The 21,084-nt window shown below is 49.7% G+C and overlaps 1 protein-coding gene across 1 annotated transcript in view; it reads right to left on the reverse strand.

The window, feature by feature from the left end:
* Positions 1 to 4,536: 4,536 nt before the first annotated feature.
* The window catches only part of baiap2l2a (BAR/IMD domain containing adaptor protein 2 like 2a), a 64,642-nt gene continuing 48,094 nt past the window's right edge, over positions 4,537 to 21,084 (reverse strand). Inside the window, exons 12-14 of the mRNA XM_038783886.1 lie at positions 20,282 to 20,504; positions 7,310 to 7,350; positions 4,537 to 4,917 (exon numbers count right to left, since the gene is read on the reverse strand). Coding sequence (XP_038639814.1) covers positions 4,842 to 4,917; positions 7,310 to 7,350; positions 20,282 to 20,504 — 340 coding nt within the window. The 3' untranslated portion in view covers positions 4,537 to 4,841. The remainder of the gene's footprint in view (positions 4,918 to 7,309; positions 7,351 to 20,281; positions 20,505 to 21,084) is intronic.

Below are 21,084 nucleotides of genomic sequence, written 5' to 3' on the forward strand. Positions count from 1 at the left end.
TGTTAATGTAAGCCTACTTGTGACAATAAAGGTTATTTGTTTATTTATTAAGGCGGGAAAGCCGACTTGAGCATTATCAGTTCGGATCAGTTGGATGGCGGAGCAGACATGGGCTGAATGGTCTACCTCTGCTCCTACGCCTAATGCCGGTGCTAAGGTTGATCTTGCATGTAGGACCACAGACCTCCACCCACTTCCTGCCGACTCGCCCTAATGTGGCATATTATATGCATCCAGCATAACATCTGCTGGAGGCACAACATCTCGTTCAATAAATTGATGCACCGTCAATTACCACAAGACGAGAATGATGGAACAATCGAGGCTTTATTGAACGAGATGTTGTGCCTCCTGTAGCTGCAGTGCCGGCGAGCACACACATTTATACACCGCCTGCTGGGCGGAGCCAGCAGGCAGGGATTTACCAACGTACCTCTAATATACGGGCAGTGCTGTAATTCATATAATATACCACCAGTGGTGTTCACCACACCTATCATGGCAAGGAACAGAACATGCTGCCTTGATACTAAACCCAGTCGCGTAACATCTGAATATCTCTTACCCAATATCTCCAGTTGGGCCATTCGGCCCTCCAACAGGAACGGCATCGGTTTTTTTGCAAACTCATGTCTATCTGGAACTGGAATGGTCCAATTTATCAAGGAGCCTCCATTAAACTAGCTGCACTGCTCATGAACCCTGGCCCCAGAGGCGAACGAACAAGATCCTTATCCAGCACGAAACTGGAGCCATCAGTAATTCAGCCCGAGCTGGATTTGAACCAATGCAAAAGAATCCACAGGAGCTGTGAAACTGGAGAAGGATCGGATCCCATATCTGTGTAGCATCACGCACCCAGCAGCCTCAGGGCTCAGTGTCTCATTAGAAGGGCATGTTGACTTGAAACATATCTGCCCTTTACCAGTCGGGTGAACCAAGGGGTCTCTTGGAGTCAGGCTGCACACAGCGGACGTTTTCACTTCGGGTCATGCTCGGGGAACGCAGGGAAGCGTGATGGAGGAACAGGAGGAGGGTCTGGGTTAGATGAGGACAGGATTAGATGAGGAGAGGGGGCTCATGTGGAGCACGCACCAATCATGGGGGAATCATATCACCCCAGAATCCCTACAGTGCCATTAGAGTCTGGTGGCAGAGTGGTAATGTTTTTCTTAATCCATTTACTGGGTGTTGGCGACACCGGCTGGGCCGTCATTTGTTGCCCATCCCTTGAGCCGAGTGGCTTGCCAGGCCATTTCCGAGGGCATTTCAGTGTCATCTGGAGCCACATCGAGGCCAGATCAGGTGGGGACAGCAGATTTCCTTCCCTTCAGGAAATTAGTGAACCCGACGGGTTCCTATGGCAACGGCATGTCACCATTAGACTTTTAATTCCAGGCTTTTATTGAATTCAAATTTCACCATCTGTCGTGGTTGGGATTTGAAGCCAGAGGATTACTCCTCTGGATGATTTCCCCCAGAGCGTTAGCTTGGGGCCTCTGCACTCGAAGACCTGCAGCAGCAATAATAATCATAATCTTTATCAGTGTCACAAGTAGGCTTACATTAACACTGCAATGAAGTTACTGTGAAAAGTCCCTAGACGCCACATTCCGGCGCCTGTTCGGGTACACCGAGGGAGAATTCAGAACGTCCAATTCACACAACAAGCACGTCTTTTGGGTCTTGTGGGAAGAAACCGGAGCGCCCGGAGGAAACCCGGAGGCACGGGGAGAACGTTCAGACTCCGCACAGACAGTGACCCGAGCTGGGGTGGAAGATTTCTTCCCCTCAGGGAAGTTACAAGTATGAAGTTACTGTGAAAAGCCCCCAGTCGCCACATTCCGGCGCCTGCTCGGGTACACAGGGGGAGAATTCAGAATTCTCAGCCAGCACGGGAATTGAACCCGCGCTGCTGGCCATGTTCTGCCTCACAAGCTAGCTGTCTAGCCCGTTGAGCTAAACCAGTCAATGGTTTATGGAGTCAATGTAAGGTTCTGAAAGGACCTGGAAGGGTAGGGATCTGAGAGTCCGAGAGTCCATCAATGAAGCGGATGGGTTTTCACGGCAATCGGTAATGGTTTTGTGTACTTTAATTCGGGAATTTTTTATTGAATTAGAATTGCCGTGGTGGATTCAAACCCAGACTCCCAGAACATTAGCGCTGGGTAGTTGGATTGCTAGCCCAGTGACAATGCCACTACACCAGCACCTATGTTGCAGGGGTTTCCTGGGACAGTGCCAATCTCTGCAGGAGGGACCCAAGCATTGAAAGGTATGAAAACCACCCTGTTAATCCACAAAAGCACAGGGTGGAAGCAATTACCAACATGCTGTTCAGGAGCAAAAACATTTTTGCAGTTAAGCCCAGAGTTAGTGCTTTCCTACCACTCAAAGTGGTTGAAAAGCAAAGGAAACATTCTACAAAAGTAATTAACGGCTCAGTGTTTTGCAAAGGACAGAAAAAAACGAACTGATTCAAACCATCTTTTTTTTTTATTTTACCTCTACGAGTGCTGAAGGTTTGAATCAGAGAATCGCTTCAGTGCAGAAGGAGGCCATTTGGCCCATCGGGTCAGCACCGACCCTGCGGAAGAGGACTTCACTACCCCGTCCCATTAACCCCTTAATCCGACCTACACATCTTTTTTTGGAAACTAAGGGGCCATTTAGCACGGCCAATCCTCCCAACCTGCATATCTTTCGACTGTGGGAGGAAACCGGAGCACCCGGAGGAAATCCACGCAGACACGGGGGAGACAGTGCAAACTCCACACCGACAGTCACCCGAGGGTGGAATTGAACCCGGGTCCCTGGTGCTGTGAGGCAGCAGTGCTAACCACTGTGCCATCGTGCTGCCCGTAAAGGCTACATTATATTACTAATAGCCTGTTGCTCACTCTCATTTTACTTTTCCCCTTCTCTGCTTTTGTCACCTGATTCTGCCCTCTTGTGGTTGCCTCCTCCATAGCTGGAAACCCACTCCAGACGCTCGATGCCAGACGCTCTGAGTCAGGAGGATGTGGGTTCAAGTCCCCACTCTGCAACACAAAAATCTCAGCCCTGACACTCCCCCAGTGCACTCCCCCAGCTCAGGGCGGAGAGGGTACGCTGTGTTAGACCAATGCCCTCCCAGGTGGAAGATCCCATGGGACCATATTTGAAAAAGATCAGCCTCTCGACCAACATAACGACAGCGGATTATCTGTTCATCGTCCCATTGCTGTCTGTGGGAGCTTGCTGTGTACAACCTGACTGCCGCCTTACCAATAATACAATGGTGATAACATTGTAAAATAATCTTCATCGTTCGTAAAGCACTTAGGAATACCCTGAGCACATTAAAGACACAATATACATCAGCCTTTCTTTCTTCATTATCTTTCTTGCATGGGGGAGGCATGATAGTGAGGGTCAGAGGTCACTTGATGATTACAGACATAACCTTTGGTCCTTATCCCGTAGCTGTGCCTGTACCCTTTCTCTGAAGAGCCACTGAATTGAGTTTATTGTCCTCTCTCTAGCTCAGTGACACGGACCAAATGTGCCACTTCTACAAAGGTGAAGTGCTGCAGGTGCTGGAACTCTGGAGCAGAGGAAATAGGGGCAGGAGTCGCCCATTCGGCCCTCAAGCCGGTTCAGCGATGCAATCGCGGCCGATCTTCAACTCTGCTCTTCTGCCGGCTCCTCGTTCCCGAAGAAACCAGAAACCTCTCTCTCTCTGTCTCAATCTTAAATATACTCAACGATGGAGCATCCCGCAACCCTCTGGGATTGAGAAGTCCAAGGAATTTCTCTTGAGTGAAGACGCCCTCATCTGAGTCCCTAACCCGGACTCTCAGATCCCTACCCTTCCAGGTCCTTTCAGAACCTTACATTTTTCAATGAGATCGCCTCTCATCAATCTAACCTCCGGAGAGTATAGGCCCAATTCAATGATCGGAAAATAGTCCACAGAACCATAGAAAAGTTGCGACGCAGAAGGAGGCCATTCAGCCCATCGAGTCTGCACCGACCCACTCAAGCCCTCACTTCCACCCTATCCCCGTAACCCAATAACCCCTCCGCACATTTTTGGTCACTAAGGACAATTTATCATGGCCAATCCACCTAACCGGCACGTCTTTGGACTCCCTGGTTTTGCGGCAGTGAGATTTCTAATTGAATCCCGGGGCAAATGTTCTTTCCCATTCTTCCGATCGCATCCCATTTCACAAAGGATCTCCCTTCTCTTCCTTGGACATCCTGGAAGGTGAAGACTACACAACAGGGCTCAAATGAATCTCTGCACAGCCTAGCCCCCCCCCCCCCCACCCCCCCTTCACCCCGGGACAAATGGGAATGGTCAATGGGGCCCCCCGCTTGCCAATAATTATTTGTATCTCCTTCCCAATCAGGAGAGATATGCCAAACCCGACATCGCTACATAGAGCCCAAATTGAAAGAACTGTGCCCCCCACGCGGAAATAAATTAATTCCCGTCACAATCCACTCCCCCCCCCCTCCCTCTCCTCCTTGATGGTTAAAACTGTCCGCTTGTGTTCACAGAATCAAGAATCAGCGGAGAGAATCGATGGCAGGCAGAGCGGTCATTCATCTTCTCTCTTGTGCCATCTGTGATTACCTCGCTCATCATAAAAATTCCCAGTGACAGGCTTCGCGAAGTCGAGGCATTGGAAGAGTTCCCAATTAAAGGGCTTCCTGGCAGAAAATTAGATTTTATTTTTATTTTCCTCTGCCGTCTAAATGCAAGAGGTTTCCGCAGCTGGCCAGCATTACTGATCATGCTCCCCCCTGCTGGCATAAAGTGCAATTGGATTTGTTTTGTAAGATGTCCATTTTTACCTCACGAATGGTTTCGATCGGTCATTGGTGACGGTAGGTTTAAGCTTCACAGTGGCGAAAGGATTGGTTCCCCTGAGAGAGAGAGAGAGAGACGGAGAGAGAGGTTTAAATAAAAAGGCAAGCAAGAATTAGCCACCGTTCCCTTTCTCACCCCCTTCTTCTAAATGTCATAAGAGCGTCAGGAGTTGGAGCAGACGTACGCCACCCGCCACGACATGGCCGTTAAATTCCACCCCGTGATTGTGGCCTGCTCCCCGTAACCCCTGACCCCGTAACCCCCTTATCGATCAAAAACCTGCCTAACTCAGCCACGGCCACATTCCATCATCCCCTGCAACCTCTCTGTTCCGCGGAGGAGGAGAATGCCAAGACCAACAGAGAGAAGGAAATCCTCCTCAAATCCGTCTTAAGAGGGGTGACCCCTTCAGCCTGTGATAGGCAACCTCGGCTAGAGAGTGGGCCCCATGATAGGCCTTCCTTCATCTCAGGGGGCCGCAAGATTGAAATCGGGGCTCGTTCACTAACCGTGACCCCGTGAATAAGATTAAATACCTTTAATACACGCCGAATATTTCATAACGAGTTACAGAAAATCCTTAATCATTTATATATCAATCGAACTATCATCAACTTCAAATGGTAAAAACAAAAGGAATATTGACACTTTGGACACAGAGGGAGCGCATGGCTCTCACGGTCAATGTTGGGAGCAATCAGCAGGCTCCACACTTCACTCGCTCTTGCTTTACGCGCAAATCACTTCAGCCATACCGGCAGGAAAAAAAACCATGACGGAAATCAGCGGAATGTGGTGATCCTGCACGTGGGCAACGGTCAAAGAAATGTCTCGTGGGCCGCACTCGGAACCCAGATGGGCCGCACGCATGTGGCCCCCGAGCCGCAAGTTGCCCCAACACTGCCTCAAACTACTCTCCACCAATTATATAGCACTGGTCGAGATACGGGGTTGTCAACCCTGATTGGACATGTTCTACAGCCCTGTGGCGGTGAGGGGTAGGGGGCTGTAAAATGCAGTGAGCCACTGGAGACTCCATTGACTTCGGCAGGTACGGAAGATCCCACCGGTGGGAGGGGCCAGAAAATTCCGCCCTGGAGATTACATCACATGATTTCCTGCTTCCCATTGCCCTAGCCCAACACTCTGGCCGCTGGTCACCTGGCTTGCAACACACTGTGATGAATATAAGAAATTGCCATATTTTATATCTTAGACGTTTTGCAGTAATGCTATTAAAACCTGGGTTGAGCTGCGTACAGACAATATGACTGCTAGAGTTGTGTTTAAGGTGTTGTAAGAGTGAGGTAATCATTGATTTGCAGGTGAAGTGTTCTGTCAACAGATCTTGTGAACCATTTACTTGTTTTCAGGTAGGTGGCTAATGGAATATTGATTACATTTGGAGGATACCTGGGGTGTAGATAGTTTATGAGGGGTATTGTGTCCTGGCTAAACAAGTCAAGGAACATCTTGCAAAAAGAAAAAAAATGCCTTATGTTTTGGGTACAGATGACGTAGTTAATGAGAGGAGCCAGGTCTGTCTGAAAAGTCAGTTGGTCCTAGAACCCTCAGAAGTGTTTCATTTTGGTCCTGAAACTTTCTCTCTCCAAAGTTTCTCCACAGAGAAGCAAGTAGAAAACTGATTATTAACTTTATTCATGAGTGGCATTTGAAATATATTGGTTTGCTTAATTGGAATATAGTGGCAGATTTAGGAAGGAAGTTAAGGCTTCCTCTTTTACTCAAGAACTCTTCTAACTGTTAACTGTAAATCTACTTCTTTGTTGCTAATGTAGTTAATGCTGCAATTTAATTAAAGTTTGTTTTAACACAAAAGGTACCTATTGGTCACCATAATCAGTCCTGTGAGACAGTTTCTCACATTGCAAATTGTTGAGTTCCCGTCCGGGATCCTAAAAACGCCGGCCTCCCACACCAATCAGAAAGTGAGCACACCCTTCCTTCATCAAATGGATAACACTTGACTTTCAATCAAACAGCCTTCTTCCTCGTGACCAACGTTTAATAATAATAATCGCTTATTGTCACAAGTAGGCTTCAATTAAGTTACTGTGAAAAGTCCCTAGTTGCCACATTCTGGCACCCTTTCGGGGAGGCCGGTGCGGGAATTGAACCCGTGCTGCTGGCATTGTTCTGCATTACAAGCTAGCTATTTAGCCCACTGTGCTAAACCAGCCCCAACAACAGCAAAATCAAAAGTGCGCACAGATCGATTTCTTTGTGAGATGGTTTAATTCCTGGAGGTCTCTAGGACAGACCTGGCAAGGGAGAGGGTTGGCTGGTGACCCCAGACTTATTGACAGAACACATGGGACATGCACAGGAAGTGTACCTGAAAGAGATGCACAGTAAATACATTTTGTCAAGCATTATTCAAATCATGCCCAGACTCTGGAGATTGGCTGGATTATAAATACATCTCACCGTGGGAAGAGCTCCGGCTGCGAATCAGCGCCACTTAAGACCTAAGAAGACAAGAAGGAATCTGAGGTTATGATTGTTCATTAAAGAATAAGATGTTGTGTTGCATTTAGTTGAAACCCTCAGTGACAGACAGATACACACATGCGTGTTTTTGAAAGAAAATCATATATCCATGCTTATTAAAAGTTTTCTGAGCTGTGAATTTCACTCAAAGACACGAGTAGAAGCAAACTTAGGTTTTAATCAGCTGAGAACAGAGCCTGCCTGCGACTAGTACAATACTGTGGACCGCCTACAGATCAACTGCTCTTTATACTTCCTTTCAAGGGAAGGAGCCATGGGCGGAACCCCAACATATCCCCCTGTGGGTGAAGCCACACGATGGCCCATAGGTGGAGCCCACAAGGTCAACAACTTAACATAGCTGTAACACAATGGCAGAACATGATACTAATACACTGGTGAATTACTAGTACTATACATTCACCACAGAATTATTTGAAGGGGAGGCTATCTCACACCAAGATCTCTAAAACCCTGTCACGGTGACTATCATCAAATCTGATCTGGCCCGTAACCTGCATTCGCGTATATCAAACATTCCGCAGAAATAAAACTTCAAGATTGTATGCGGCGAAGAATTATGGAGAGTTAATTATGCATGGGTCCAATTTAGAATGTAGATTGTGCAATATATCAACTTTTAGGCGAGGTTCGATCATGCACTCTCTCCACCACTGACGCACAGCGGCAGCCGTGTGTACCATCTACAAGATTCACTGCAGCAACTCACCAAGGCTCCTTCGACAGCACCTTCCAACCCCACGACCGTTGTCGCCTAGAAAGACAAGGGCAACAGACACGGGAACACCACCACCTGCAAGTTCCCCTCCGAGCCACACACCAGCCTGACTTGGAAATATCTCCGCTCATTCCTCATAGAAAATGCCATGGAAAGTCAAAGGTTACGGTGTTCTGTTCACAATTACCACACCAAACTTGAGAACAGTGTAGAAGGTCAACTCGCCCCAGCGGCAAGTCTTTGATGTGTGTCACAGGAGGTGGGCGTCGCTGGTCAGGTCAGAATTTATGGCCCATCCCTAATTGCCCCTTGAGCAGTCTTGTGGAACAGGTACAATCCACGTGCTGTAGGTACACCCCTGGTGCTGTTAGGGAGGGAGTTCCAGGATTTTGACCCAGCGATAGTGAAGGAACAGCCAATACATTTCCAAGTCAGGATGGTGACTGACTTTGGGGAACCTCCAGGTGGTGGTGTTCCCCATGCCCTTGTCCTTCTAGATGGCAGTGGTCGGGGTCCAGGAAGGTTCTGTCTAAGGAGCCTTGCTGAGTTGCTGCAACACATCTTGTAGATGGTCCGCACGGCTGCCAACGTGCGTTGCTGGTGGAGGAAGTGAATGTTTGTGGATGGGGTGCCAATCAAGCTGCTTTTCCTTGGATGGTGTTGAGCTTCTTGAGTGTTGTTGGAGCTGCACTCATCCAGGCAAATGGAGAGTATTCCATCCCACTCCTGACTTGTGCCTTGTAGATGGTGGACTTACTCATCACAGAATTCCCAGCCTCTAGCCTGCTTTAGTAGTTTATATGGTTGGTCCTCTGGTCAATGGTAACCCCCAGAATGTTGATAGAGGATTCTGCGATGGTCACGCCATTGAATGTAGGAATCCCATTGAAACCCACTCTGGTGACTTGAACACTGGGTCAAAATCCGGGAATGCCCTCTCTAACAGCACTGTGGGAGTACCTGCACCATGCGGACTGCAGCGGATCAAGAAGGCAGCTCACCACCACCTTCTCAAGGGAAATTAGTAATGGGCAACAAATGTTGGCCTAGCCAGCGATGCCCACATCCAATGAAAGCACAAAAGAAAGAGTCAACGGGCCCTCTAGCGCAGTTCTGAGGGAGGGCAGCACTGTTGGAGGGGAGATTCAAATATCTCTCAGGTGGACATGAAGGATTTGGGCACGGGATTTTATCATGGCCAATATTAATCCCTCAACCAATGTGATTAAAAAGAATCAATAATCTGGATGGTGTATGTGGGACCTTGCATGGTTCAACTAGACGGCTTTGCTTCCTACATCGCAACAACGTTTAGACTTGAAAAGTGCTTCATTGCGAATGAAGTAGTTCGGGGGCATCCTGAGGTAATGACAGGGTCTGTAAATCTTGGCACTGTAATAATAACGTCTGCACAACAGCAGCTCAGATATTCACAATAGTGAAATACATTAGCGGCATCAAAGATGCTGAGGATTAAACCCCCGATCGTGAGGAGGTGGTTTTACTTAAAGTCCAGTCATGAGGATAAGGCCAGGGTATTATGGGCTCACACACAGCATGGCTTCCCCCCCCCCCCCCCCCCCCCCCAACCCCTCCTTCCCTCCCCAACACCCGGCGGATGTGAGAGTGGGGGGGGGAGCCATTTCAATTTACTTCAGCGGGATGGTAATATCCCCCCCCCCCCCACCGCCCCTCCAACCCAGGGTGGGTGGGGCATTAAAATTCTGGTCTATAAGACAGCAGCTGGACTAATTTCCGCTGAGAGAGATTTGGGTGCAGGCACTACACGGCAAATAACACCCCCCCATCCCCACTCCCCTTCCCCCCCCCCACCCCACCCCCCCTCCCCCCCCCCCTTCCCTCCCACCACCAGCACCATTGGGAACAATGCCAGCACACAACATTGGGCGGCACGGTAGCACAGTTGCTTCACAGCTCCAGGGTCCCAGGTTCGATTCCCGGCTTGGTTCACTGTCTGTGTGGAGTCTGCACGTCCTCCCTCTGTGTGCGTGGGTTTCCTCCGGGTGCTCCGGTTTCCTCCCACGGTCCAAAGATGTGCAGGTTAGGCCGATTGGCCATGCTAAATTGCCCTTAGGTTAGGTAGGGTTGCTGGGTTACGGGATAGGGTGGAGGTGTGGGCTTAATTGGGGTGCTCTTTCCAAGAGCTGGTGCAGACTCAATGGGCCTCCTTCTGCACTGTAAATTCTATGATTCTATGACTTAAAAACAATTGTCCAGAAGGTTCCTGCCTCTGCCAGTGAAAGATATGTATGCGCCCCCCTCCCCCCTCCACTTCCCCGTCTGCTGCACAACTCATTAAAGAATGAGAGGAGGTGGGGGAGGGGTCAGCATGGGAGCGTATGGAGGCACCAGTTTGGGGGTATTGGTAGCTGCACCTCTGCCGTTCCTGACGGCACGGTACTCCACCAGTCCAGGGTGGTGGCGGCCCTGAGAGTTTGGGGCCAGTGGAGGCGGCATGTGGGAGCAGTGGGAGCCTCGGTTTGGGCCCCAATCTGTGATAATCACCGGTTTGCCCCGGGGTGTATGGATGGGGGGGGTCCGGTTATGGCGGAGAGCGGAGATTGAGAGGATGTGGGATATGTTTATCGAGGGGAGATTTCTGAGTATGAGGGCGTTGGAGGAGAAGTTTGGGTCGGCGAGGGGAAACAAATTCAGGTATCTGCAGGTGCGGGACTTCCTTCGTAAACAGGTGTCAACCTTCCCGCTCCTACCGCTAATGGGAATTCAGGACAGGGTAGTTTCCAGAGGGTGGGTGGGGGAGGGGAGGGTCTCAGACATCTATAAGGAGCTTATGGGGTCGGAGGAGACGCAGACCGAGGAGCTGAAGCGCAAGTGGGAGGAGGAGCTGGGAGGAGAGATAGAGAATGGTCTATGGGCAGACGTGTTGAGTAGAGTCAATGCGTCCCCAACTTTGCCAGGCTCAGCCTGATACAGTTTAAGGTTGTGCATCGGGCTCACATGACAGTGGCCCGGATGAGCAAATTCTTTGGGGTGGAAGACGGGTGCATAAAATATGCGGAGGACCAGCGAACCATGTCCACATGTTCTGGGCGTGTCCGAAGCTTAGGGGATTTTGGCAGGGGTTTGCGGATGTCATGCCAACAGTGTTAAAAACAAGGGTGGCGCTGAGTCCAGAGGTGGCGATTTTCGGGGTGTCGGAAGACCCGGGAATCCAGGAGGAGAAAGAGGCAGACGTTCTGGCCTTTGCTTCCCTGGTAGCCCGGAGACGGATACTATTAGCCTGGAGGGACTCAAAGCCCCCGAAGTCGGAGGCCTGGCTATCGGACATGGCTAGCTTTCTCTGTTTGGAGAAAATCAAGTTCGCCTTGAGAGGGTCACTGTTAGGGTTCACCCGGAGGTGGCAACCGTTCATCGACTTCTTTGCGGGAAATTAATCGTCAGCAGATGGGGGGAGGGGAGTCGTTTCGATTAGAGTAGCACGGTAATAAGGGTGGGACCTGTTCGAGAGGTAAATGGCTTTTGCACTATGTTTATGGTTTCATGTATATTGTTTATTTTGTTGTTGTTACTATACCAAAAATACCTCAATAAAATGTTTATTAAAAAAAAAGAATGAGGAAAAAGCCGCATGATTAGCCATGTGTAAGGAATACGCTTGACGTCTTTCTCAAAGCTGAACACAGTGATGGGGAACTAGGCCGAATCTGTTCTTCATCTTCCACAATGCAATAGCGCCACCTGCTGTCATCTCTTTCCTTCACCTTTCAAAGGGTGTGAGTATTTACTTCCCAGGCAGTCCTCACCTTTACGACGTTCCAATCACGACGGGCAGCACTTAACGCCGATTATAAATTGACACCCCATTTTGGCTGGTCGGCACGCTATAGGAAGGTCGTGACTGCACTGGAGGGGGTGCAGAGGAGATTCTCCAGGCTGTTGCCCTGGGCTGGAGCGTTTCGGCTATGGAGAGAGGCCGGGGTTGTTTTCCTGAGGGAAGAGAAGGCTGAGGGAGGACATGTTCGAGGTGGACACAATTATGAGGGACAGAGGGTAGATTGGGAGAAACCTTTCCGCTTAATAGAGAGGCCAATAGCCCGGGGGCATAGATTTAAGGTCGGCGGCAGGAGATTCAGAGAGGATTTGAGGGAAAATATTTTGACCCAGAGGGTTGTGGAAATCTGGAACTCGCTGCCCAGAAGGGTGGGAGGTACGGGAACCCTCACAACATTTAAGAAGCATTTAGACAAGCACTTGAGACGCCAGAGCACACAACGCTACGGACCAAGTGCTGGGAACTGGGAGTAGGATAGGTGCTTGCAGGCCGGCTCAAACACGACGGGCTGAAGGGCCTCTTTCTGTGCTGTAAAACTACTCTACTACTCTGCAACATCAGTTTCGACTTTACAACGCCACGCCAGCACGTTCATAGGGGTGCATTGGCTTTCTGTGCCATGCAAATGTATGACTGGGCAGGTCAAACCCTCTTTATTAGGTTGGAGTGTTTTATTCCACTAAATATTATTGCCGGGGGGGGGGGGCAACAGTGGTTAGCATAGCTGCCTCACGCCGCACCGAGGTCCCAGGTTCGATCCCGGTTCTGGGTCACTGTCCGTGTGGAGTTTGCACATTCTCCCCGTGTCTGCGTGGGTTTTGCCCCCACAGGGCAGCACGGTAGCATTGTGGATAGCACAATCGCTTCACAGCTCCAGGGTCCCAGGTTCGATTCCCAGCTTGGGTCACTGTCTGTGCGGAGTCTGCACATCTTCCCCGTGTGTGCGTGGGTTTCCTCCGGGTGCTCCGGTTTCCTCCCACAGTCACAAAGATGTGCGGGTTAGGTGGATTGGCCATGATAAATTGACCTTCGTGTCCAAAATTGCCCTTGGGGTTACTGGGTTATGGGGATAGTGTGGAGGCGTTGACCTTGGGTAGGGTGCTCTTTCCAAGAGCCGGTGCAGACTCGATGGGCCGAATGGCCTCCTTCTGCACTGTAAATTCTATGATAATCAGCCCAAAAATGTGAGGAGCAATTGGAAGAAATGAATTGGGCACTCTAAATTTTTTTTTAATGTTGTTGCTGAAACTGTCGCGATTTTAAAGCATTTATATACTAATGTTATATTCAATAAGTGCTCAGACTCACAGAGTTTCAAGGTTAAACAGGTTACTGACAGTGATCAAATGGCTTCCCTATATCCTCCATAAGAACCGAGGAACTTGTGCTAAGGCGTGCAGTCATCATTAGTCGCCTCGGCGACCTGACTGGGCATTTATCACCCTCGGGCATCCATGAGGATTCCCAGCCTTGGATCAGGGACCAATCCCCCATTGTCCTGATGGGAAAATCGGTTACAACTTTGTTTCGACTTCCGATGTGGATTTCGGGGACCAATTGTGCTGTGAGTGCGGGGGCTGTCTGTATTGCTCTGGCCGAGATGCTCCATCCCTTGAACAGTTGCTGTAACGCCACGGGACAATGTACAATGCTCAGGGCAGGAACATAAGGAGAAACACACGGCACGAGAATATTTTCAACCACACTCAAACAAAGCCTTACAAATGGCTCATTCAATCGTGCATGGGATCAGGCTCAAATCCTTGAGGCTAAAATTGAGAAGCTGTCTTATCTTTAAGTAGTACGACACTCAGGGGGAAAGACAGGGAGAGAGAGTGGAGCCTCACAGATCACGTCAGGCGTACATGCACAGTGTCAGAGGAAAGGCCAAAGTCATCAGGTTAAACAATTTACATTAACCCTCTCTCACGTCATAATTGCAGCTGCTCACCATTTATAAGGGAGCCCCTACAGTGCAGAAGGAGGCCGTTTGGCACCCGACCCTTCGAAAGACCACCCTACCTTGCCCAGTGAAGCAGTTGAGGCTCCCTCATTAAATGTTTTAAAGATAAAGATAGATCGTTTTTTGAAGAATGAAGGGATTAAGGTTATGGTGTTCGGGCCGAAAAGTGGAGCTGAGTCCACAAAAGATCAGCCATGATCTCATTGAATGGCGGAGCAGGCTCGAGGGGCCAGATGGCCGACTCCTGCTCCTGGTTCTGATGTATCAAGGCCCAATTTCCCACCCTATCCCAGTAACCCCACCCAACCTTTGGACACTCTGGGGCAATTTAGCACGGTCAATCCACCTAACCTGCACATCCTTGGACTGTGGGAGGAAACCGGAGGAAGCCCACGCAGACACGGGGAGAACGTGCAGACTCCACACAAAACCTTTGGTGTCCCAAACAGTTTCAAAATAAGTGATGGAGTCTTCAAGCATCAACAAGCACTATCTACTTGACTACAGAGAGATACCTTGGAGCCCATTAACCCACGCCTTTCCAAATTTCAACATCTATGTAGATTCCGCAGCAATAAGTTTCAACATGCACCCACCAACCCAGGAGGGTGAAATGAGTGTTTGGAAGCTTAACACAAGCTAACACTGATAGCAGGCTTGTGCGCGGTCGACAGATTCAGGCCATCAATCACCCTCTGAATTAAGAACATAAGAACTAGGAGCAGGAGTAGGCCATCTGGCCCCTCGAGCCTGCTCCGCCATTCAATGAGATCATGGCTGATCTTTTGTGGACTCAGCTCCACTTTCCCGCCCAAACACCATAACCCTTTATTCCCTTATTCTTCAAAAATAGGGGCTGGTTTAGCACATTGGGCTAAATAGTTGGCTTGTAATGCAGAACAAGGCCAGCAGCACGGTTGAATTCCCGTACCGGCCTCCCCGAACAGGCACCGGAATGTGGCGACTCGGGGCTTTTCACAGTAACTCCATTGAAGCCTACTTGTGACAATAAGCTATTATTATTAAAAACTATCTATCTTTATCTTGAAAACATTTAATGAAGGAGCCTCAACTGCTTCACTGGGCAGGGAATTCCATAGATTCACAACCCTTTGGGTGAAGAAGTTCCTCCTAAACTCAGTCCTAAATCTACTTTCCCTTACTTTGAGGCTATGCCCCCTAGTTCTGCTTTCACCCAGCAGTGGAAACAACCTCCCTACTTCTATCCTATCCCCTTCATAATTTTATATGTCTCTATAAGATCCCCCCCCCCCCCCCCCCCCCCCCCCCCCCCCCCCCCCACCGCATCCTTCTAACTTCCAACCATCTCCATTAAAATTGATGCCTGATCTCGGCTGAAGTGTCAGATAGGGAATGGCCGAAGCCAGGAAACGACAATACCCCAAAGTGGAGGAGAATGGAGTGCTCGACCACCGGTGGCGGAGGACTTGGTACTGGAGGAGGAGCATGTGTAGAGGTCGCATTTCAGTGGAGAGAAGAGAATAACTTAATAAATGCAAAATGCACCAACCTGATAGCCCAAGAACAAGTACCTTGCGAGCTCTTGTCTGCCATTCGTTCTACGAATTTCAGCGGCAGACTTTATTCACCCTTGCTCTCCCCTGGTGAACCCCCAACTTTCTTTGTCCCACCAGCTGTCCTGTCTGAGCTCTCCAATTTCCTGCCCTAATAGATAAGGTGATGGCTGGCTTGGACATGATGGGCCGAAGGGCCTCTTTCTGTGCTGGAAGCATGTCTAACCTTCCCTCTTTGACCAAACTTTCATTCAGTCGTCCCTTTCTCTGGCTCGGTGTCAAATAGCGTCTCGTAACACTCCTGTGAGGTGCTCTGAGAACACTGCTTTTTATTAAAATTCATATGGGCATCGTTATTGCCCATCCCTAATTGTCCTTGAACCGAGTATCCATTTCCAGAGGGGCATTTGAGAGTCAATCACATTGCTGTGAGGTCTAGAGTCATATGTCGGCCAGACCGGGTAAGGACGGCAGATTTCCTTCCTGAAGGGGAGCACGGTAGCACAGTGGTTACCACAGTTGCTTCACACCTCCAGTGTCCCGGGTTCGATTCCCGGCTTGGGTCACTGCCTGTGCGGAGTCTGCACGTTCTCCCCGTGTCTGCGTGGGTTTCCTCCGGGTGCTCCGGTTTCCTACCACAGTCCAAAGACGTGCAGGTTAGGCGGATTGGCCCATGCTAAAATTGCTCTTGGTGTCCACAAAAGGTTGGGTGGGGTTACAGGGATAGGGTGGAGGTGTGGGGCTTAAGTTGGGGTGCTCTGTCCAAGGGCCGGCGCAGACTCGATGGGCCGAATAGCCTCCTTCTGAACTGTAAATCCTATGATTCTAAAGGACAGTAGCAAACCAGATGTGTCGATATGACAATCGACAATGGGTTTCATGGTCACCGTTAAGACTTGCTGCTTCTTACGAAATTTGAATTTCACCATCTCCCGTGGCGGGATTCGATCCCGGGTCCCCGGAGCACTACCCTGGGCCTCTGGATTACTGGAAGAGTGACGAAACCACTACGCCACCCTCTTCCCGAATTACATGCAAGTTTTTAAAACAATTTACGGACTGGCTCCTAATAAAAAGTGCACGATGGGCCTGAGACATCTGCGGCTATGCGATGGGCCATTTGAACTGCGCAGGGTGGGAGAGGGTTAAGCATTGCAAGCAGTGGGGGGGTCAAACAGTCATGCGTCCTTACAGAGTATCCCCACGTTTAGCAGAATGAGGTGCTGCCCTTCAGCCACCAGAAATCTGGCTGCGAGGTCGTATCCAGGAGAATCGAGGCAAATTTCCTCTGCGGGTGGAGGGGGGGGGGGGGGGGGTGGAGAAGAACGCAAGTCAAAATGATCCAATTCGCGGGCTTCAGTGGGGGGACACTGTCCCGTCACTATAGCAGGACAGAGGTGGGCTCGCAAACACAATGGACAAGTTCTCAATCGCCTCACTTGTTCCGCCTTTTGACCAAGATTTATGAACCCGAGACTTGGTTACTGGGTGAGAATGGATTGTTCTTTCCTGAGGGTGGCTGGAGAGAGGTGGAAGGGAAGGAAGTACCCCCCCCCCCCCCCCAGAAACCCTGGCCTCAGGAAGCACATCCGCCGTCCGCTGATCAGACTACAACATAACCAAGCGATACGTGGGAGGCCCCACCACCTGGAGGTTCCCCTCCAATTCGCTCCCCGTCCTGACTTGGAAATACATTGGCGTTCCTTCATTGTCGCTGGGCCCATATCCTGGAATTCCCACCCTAACGGCACGGTGGGTGTGCCTACACCCACCTCAGGGACCGCAGCGGGTTCAAGAAGGCGGCTCACCACCACCTCCTCGAGGACAACTAAGGATGGGCAATGAAGGCTGGCCTAGCCAGCGATGCTGACATCCTGTAAAATAAAAAAAGTACAGAGCTGGATTCTTCAGCCGTGTCCGCCGCAAGATTGGCACGGGCGATGTAAAGGCCCATTGGCATCGAGCGGGAGTTTTCCAGTCGCTGGGGAGGCGCGGCTGAAGAATCCCGCCCACAGACTTTAAAATATCGACAGGGAAAGAGGATGATGATGGATCTGTGAAGCTGCACTCCCCGAGGCATCTTAGGTTGAGCAAACCACTTTACTTACAAGGTTGTTTCTTTAGCTGCGTGCTGCAAGCTCGTCCATTGTACACACCTCCCTGACCCGGAAGTCTCCCTTCCCCTAGGGAGATTTCCCCGGGCTAGGTGTGGACTGATTGTTCAATCCATGCGACCCTTACTCAGTAAGGTCTGAGGGCAGCACGGTGGCGCAGTGGTTAGCACTGCAGTCTCACGCCGCCGAGGTCCCAGGTTCGATCACGGCTCTGGGTCACTGTCCGTGTGGTGTTTGCACATTTCCCCCCCCCCCCCCTCCCAGTGTTTGCGTGGGTTTCGCCACCACAACCCAAAGATGTGCAGGGTAGATGGATTGAACACGCTAAAATTGCCCCTTAATTGGAAAAAAATAATTGGGTACTCTAGATTTATATTTTAAAAATAAGGCTGGTCTGAAAATGACAATCCCCCCGCCCCCCTCACAGCATCAAACAAATCCCTGCCGGCTTTTCAAGTAGGATGTAAAGTTGGAAAAGAAACCAGCTTTGGCCTCTGATGCACGATCAATTGCAGAAAAGACTCAGATTGGTACAACTGTGGCTTTATTGCAGTCAGATGCGTGGCCTCCTGCTGCAGCTGGTGAAATGGCAGCACAGTGGTTCACCACAGCCTCAAGTGCGGAACAAGACTTGGTACCGCGGGCAACCAGGTCTTAAGGGGGAAGTTGCAAGATAATCGCAAGATCATACACCTCTCAGTTTGTGATCACATATCTGTAACATTCTGTTTATGTCAGTTCACTAGCTCATAATAGGGTCAACTTCCTGCTCCTAATGGCGAGAGACAATCCTACAGAGGGGTGTGGGTCGGAAAGTTGGAGAATACAATGCGATGGCCTTATAAATGGGCACTGGGAGCAGAGCGTTAACACTAATGTCAATTGTTGTGGACCAAAGAAAGGTTTTCTGTACTAACAACCCTGATGTATGGGCACCTGGCATTGCCTTTCAGACAACTGTGTATGGGGTTGCTGAAGGGCAGCGGCTGGAAGGGTGATGGTACAAATATCAAGGGGTCCATGGGCAAGTGTCAATACACCAGGAGGCCACCAGGTGTCAGCCTACAGCACATTCCTGACAGAATGGACATGGAGTAGGGGATCTTTGGGGAATTGTCGCTGGGAGTGACTTATGAGGTGAAACTTAAGAATCCCGACAGTGCAGGAGGACGGCCATTCGGCCCATCGAATCTACACCGACCCTCCAAAAGAGCACCCGACCTAGGCCCACTTCCCCGCCCTATCCCCCGTAACCCCAGCTAACCTGTACATCCCCGGACACTAAGGAGCAATTTATCACGCCCAATCCACCTAACCTGCACACCATTGGACTGTGGGAGGAAGCCGGAACACCCGGAGGAAACCCACGCAGACACGGGGAGAATGTAGAAACTCCACCCAGATGCTCACCCGAGGCCGGAATCGAACCCGGGTCGCTGGCGCTGCGAGGCAGCAGCGCTAACCACTGTGACACCTACTGAGGATGTTCTCATCAGAGCAAAGAAAGTTCAATTTATTTTCTTTCTGCCGGGCGAGTTATGACCCGAAGTAATGATAAAGGCGATTCAATAGAAACATTTCAAAAGGGACTTGAAAGTGAAAGAATCATGGAGCGGGAATGAGGGTGGGGGACCAACTGGATACCTGAGCGAATCCACGATTCAGGAAATAGGACAACACCATGAAGTGAGATGCATCTCAATGCATAGAACTTCACGCAACAATTAAGTCTTATTTGTGTATTAATAGTGTTTAATTGTATGCAGGTGTAATTGTATTAGCTGGTGATTCACTTGAGCTCCCATAAATAGACACATACGGACACTGTGGGTGCTGGGTTAGGAGCTGCTTGCTTGTTCTCTATCGATGTGCAAGTAAATACTTCTGAAAGTGCGTAAATATTGGCTCCAGTTCTATCCTTCATCACCTGGCTTCCTGGAGTATAACATAGAGGATGCACTGAATTTTCTTGCCATGGGAGTGCCCCTTTAAGAAATGTTTTTGTCTTATCACATGGCTTCAGTGGTATCATTGTGTGGGTGGAGCTGGGCTGTGGCTCTGGGTTTTACTTTCGCTTTGACTTTGGACTGGGTTTGAACTGCACAGGTTGAAAGAAGTGAAATGGAGTTTCTGGCTTTATTTGGATTTTGTTATTGAATTGGAACAGTTAAGGGAGACTCCATTAAGGGTTATATATGGATTACTGTAGCTGTGTGGGGTCTTTATGGTTGTAGTTGATAAAAATTCTTACTGCTGTGTGTTTATACAAATGTTAATAAAATTCTTAGAATAAATTATTTTTATTAAGAATTAAGAATATTTTTATTAAGAACCCTGTGTGCGTGGGTTTCCTCTGGGTGCTCCGGTTTCCTCCCACAGTCCAAAGATGTGCGGGTTAGGTGGATTGGCCATGCTAAATTGCCCGTAGTGTCCTAATAAAAGTAAGGTTAAGGGGGGGGTTGTTGGGTTACGGGTATAGGGTGGATACGTGGGTTTGAGTAGGGTGATCATGGCTCGGCACAACATTGAGGGCCGAAGGGCCTGTTCTGTGCTGTACTGTTCTATGTTCTATGTTCTAACTCTGTTGAATAACACCTGAAAGACAGGTTTGTGTGCTCATCCTAGCCACATTCAATAAACAGTTGGAGGTCAGGTGAACTCCATAATATTCTTTGGAGTTTTCTAAACCCTGGCCCATGGAAGAACTCCTCCTTCAACAGGAATAATGAGATTGCAGAACTCACCCTGCTCCGACCGCTCTCCGACACCGCCAGGCTGGTTGCACTGTTTCTCCTGCTGTATGTACTGGGAGGGGTTGGACTATGGCTTCTTGCGGAGGTGCCGTAAGGCAGCGGCGGTGCGGGCGGCGCATTTGCCGCGCTGTTACTGTAGTCCGCCGGCGGCAACGCGTAATCCTTCCCGTCCAACAGATCTTCGGCACTCCGGCTGCTCCGCAAAGGAAATGGCCTGCAAAAGAGAGGGAACAGCCAGCTCGTCTCCCTGTCAAAGCTTTGTGGATGGAGGCCACCCTTTTGCTAGTGACACGCTTGAGGGGGCAATCCTAGCGATTAGCATCGGTGCAAAACGGGCTGCACAGATTGATCGGCCAATTGCCTCTCAGTGTCGTTTTTCATCCAGCATTGGTCAGGACAAGTGCAAGAATGCCAAATTTCAAACAACCACAACAATTCATACTGCGGGAGAAAAGGCTGCTGCTTGGTTGGCAAGTTGACTCTGATTGGCTGGCTGAGTTGCTGCCACGGAGAAAGCGACGGGGAACAGCAGGCTCCCCAAGCTCCCGGGTAATTTTAAAAAAGGCCCACCTGCTCATTTAGCCTCGCAAACCCCAAAATGAAATGTCGACCGTCCGATGTGATTCCACGATTCGGTCGAAAAGTTGTGTTTCGATTGGCTGAAGGTTGGATAATCAGTGGGCACAGATTTAAGGGAATTGGCAAAAGAGCATAAGGCAACGTGAGGAGGAATATCTTCTGTGCAATGGTGGCTGGATTTGGAATGCACTGCCTGCTGGGTGTAGAGATAGTAA

The sequence above is a fragment of the Scyliorhinus canicula genome, chromosome 23 (genome assembly GCF_902713615.1).
Source record: "Scyliorhinus canicula chromosome 23, sScyCan1.1, whole genome shotgun sequence".
NCBI lineage: Eukaryota > Metazoa > Chordata > Chondrichthyes > Carcharhiniformes > Scyliorhinidae > Scyliorhinus > Scyliorhinus canicula.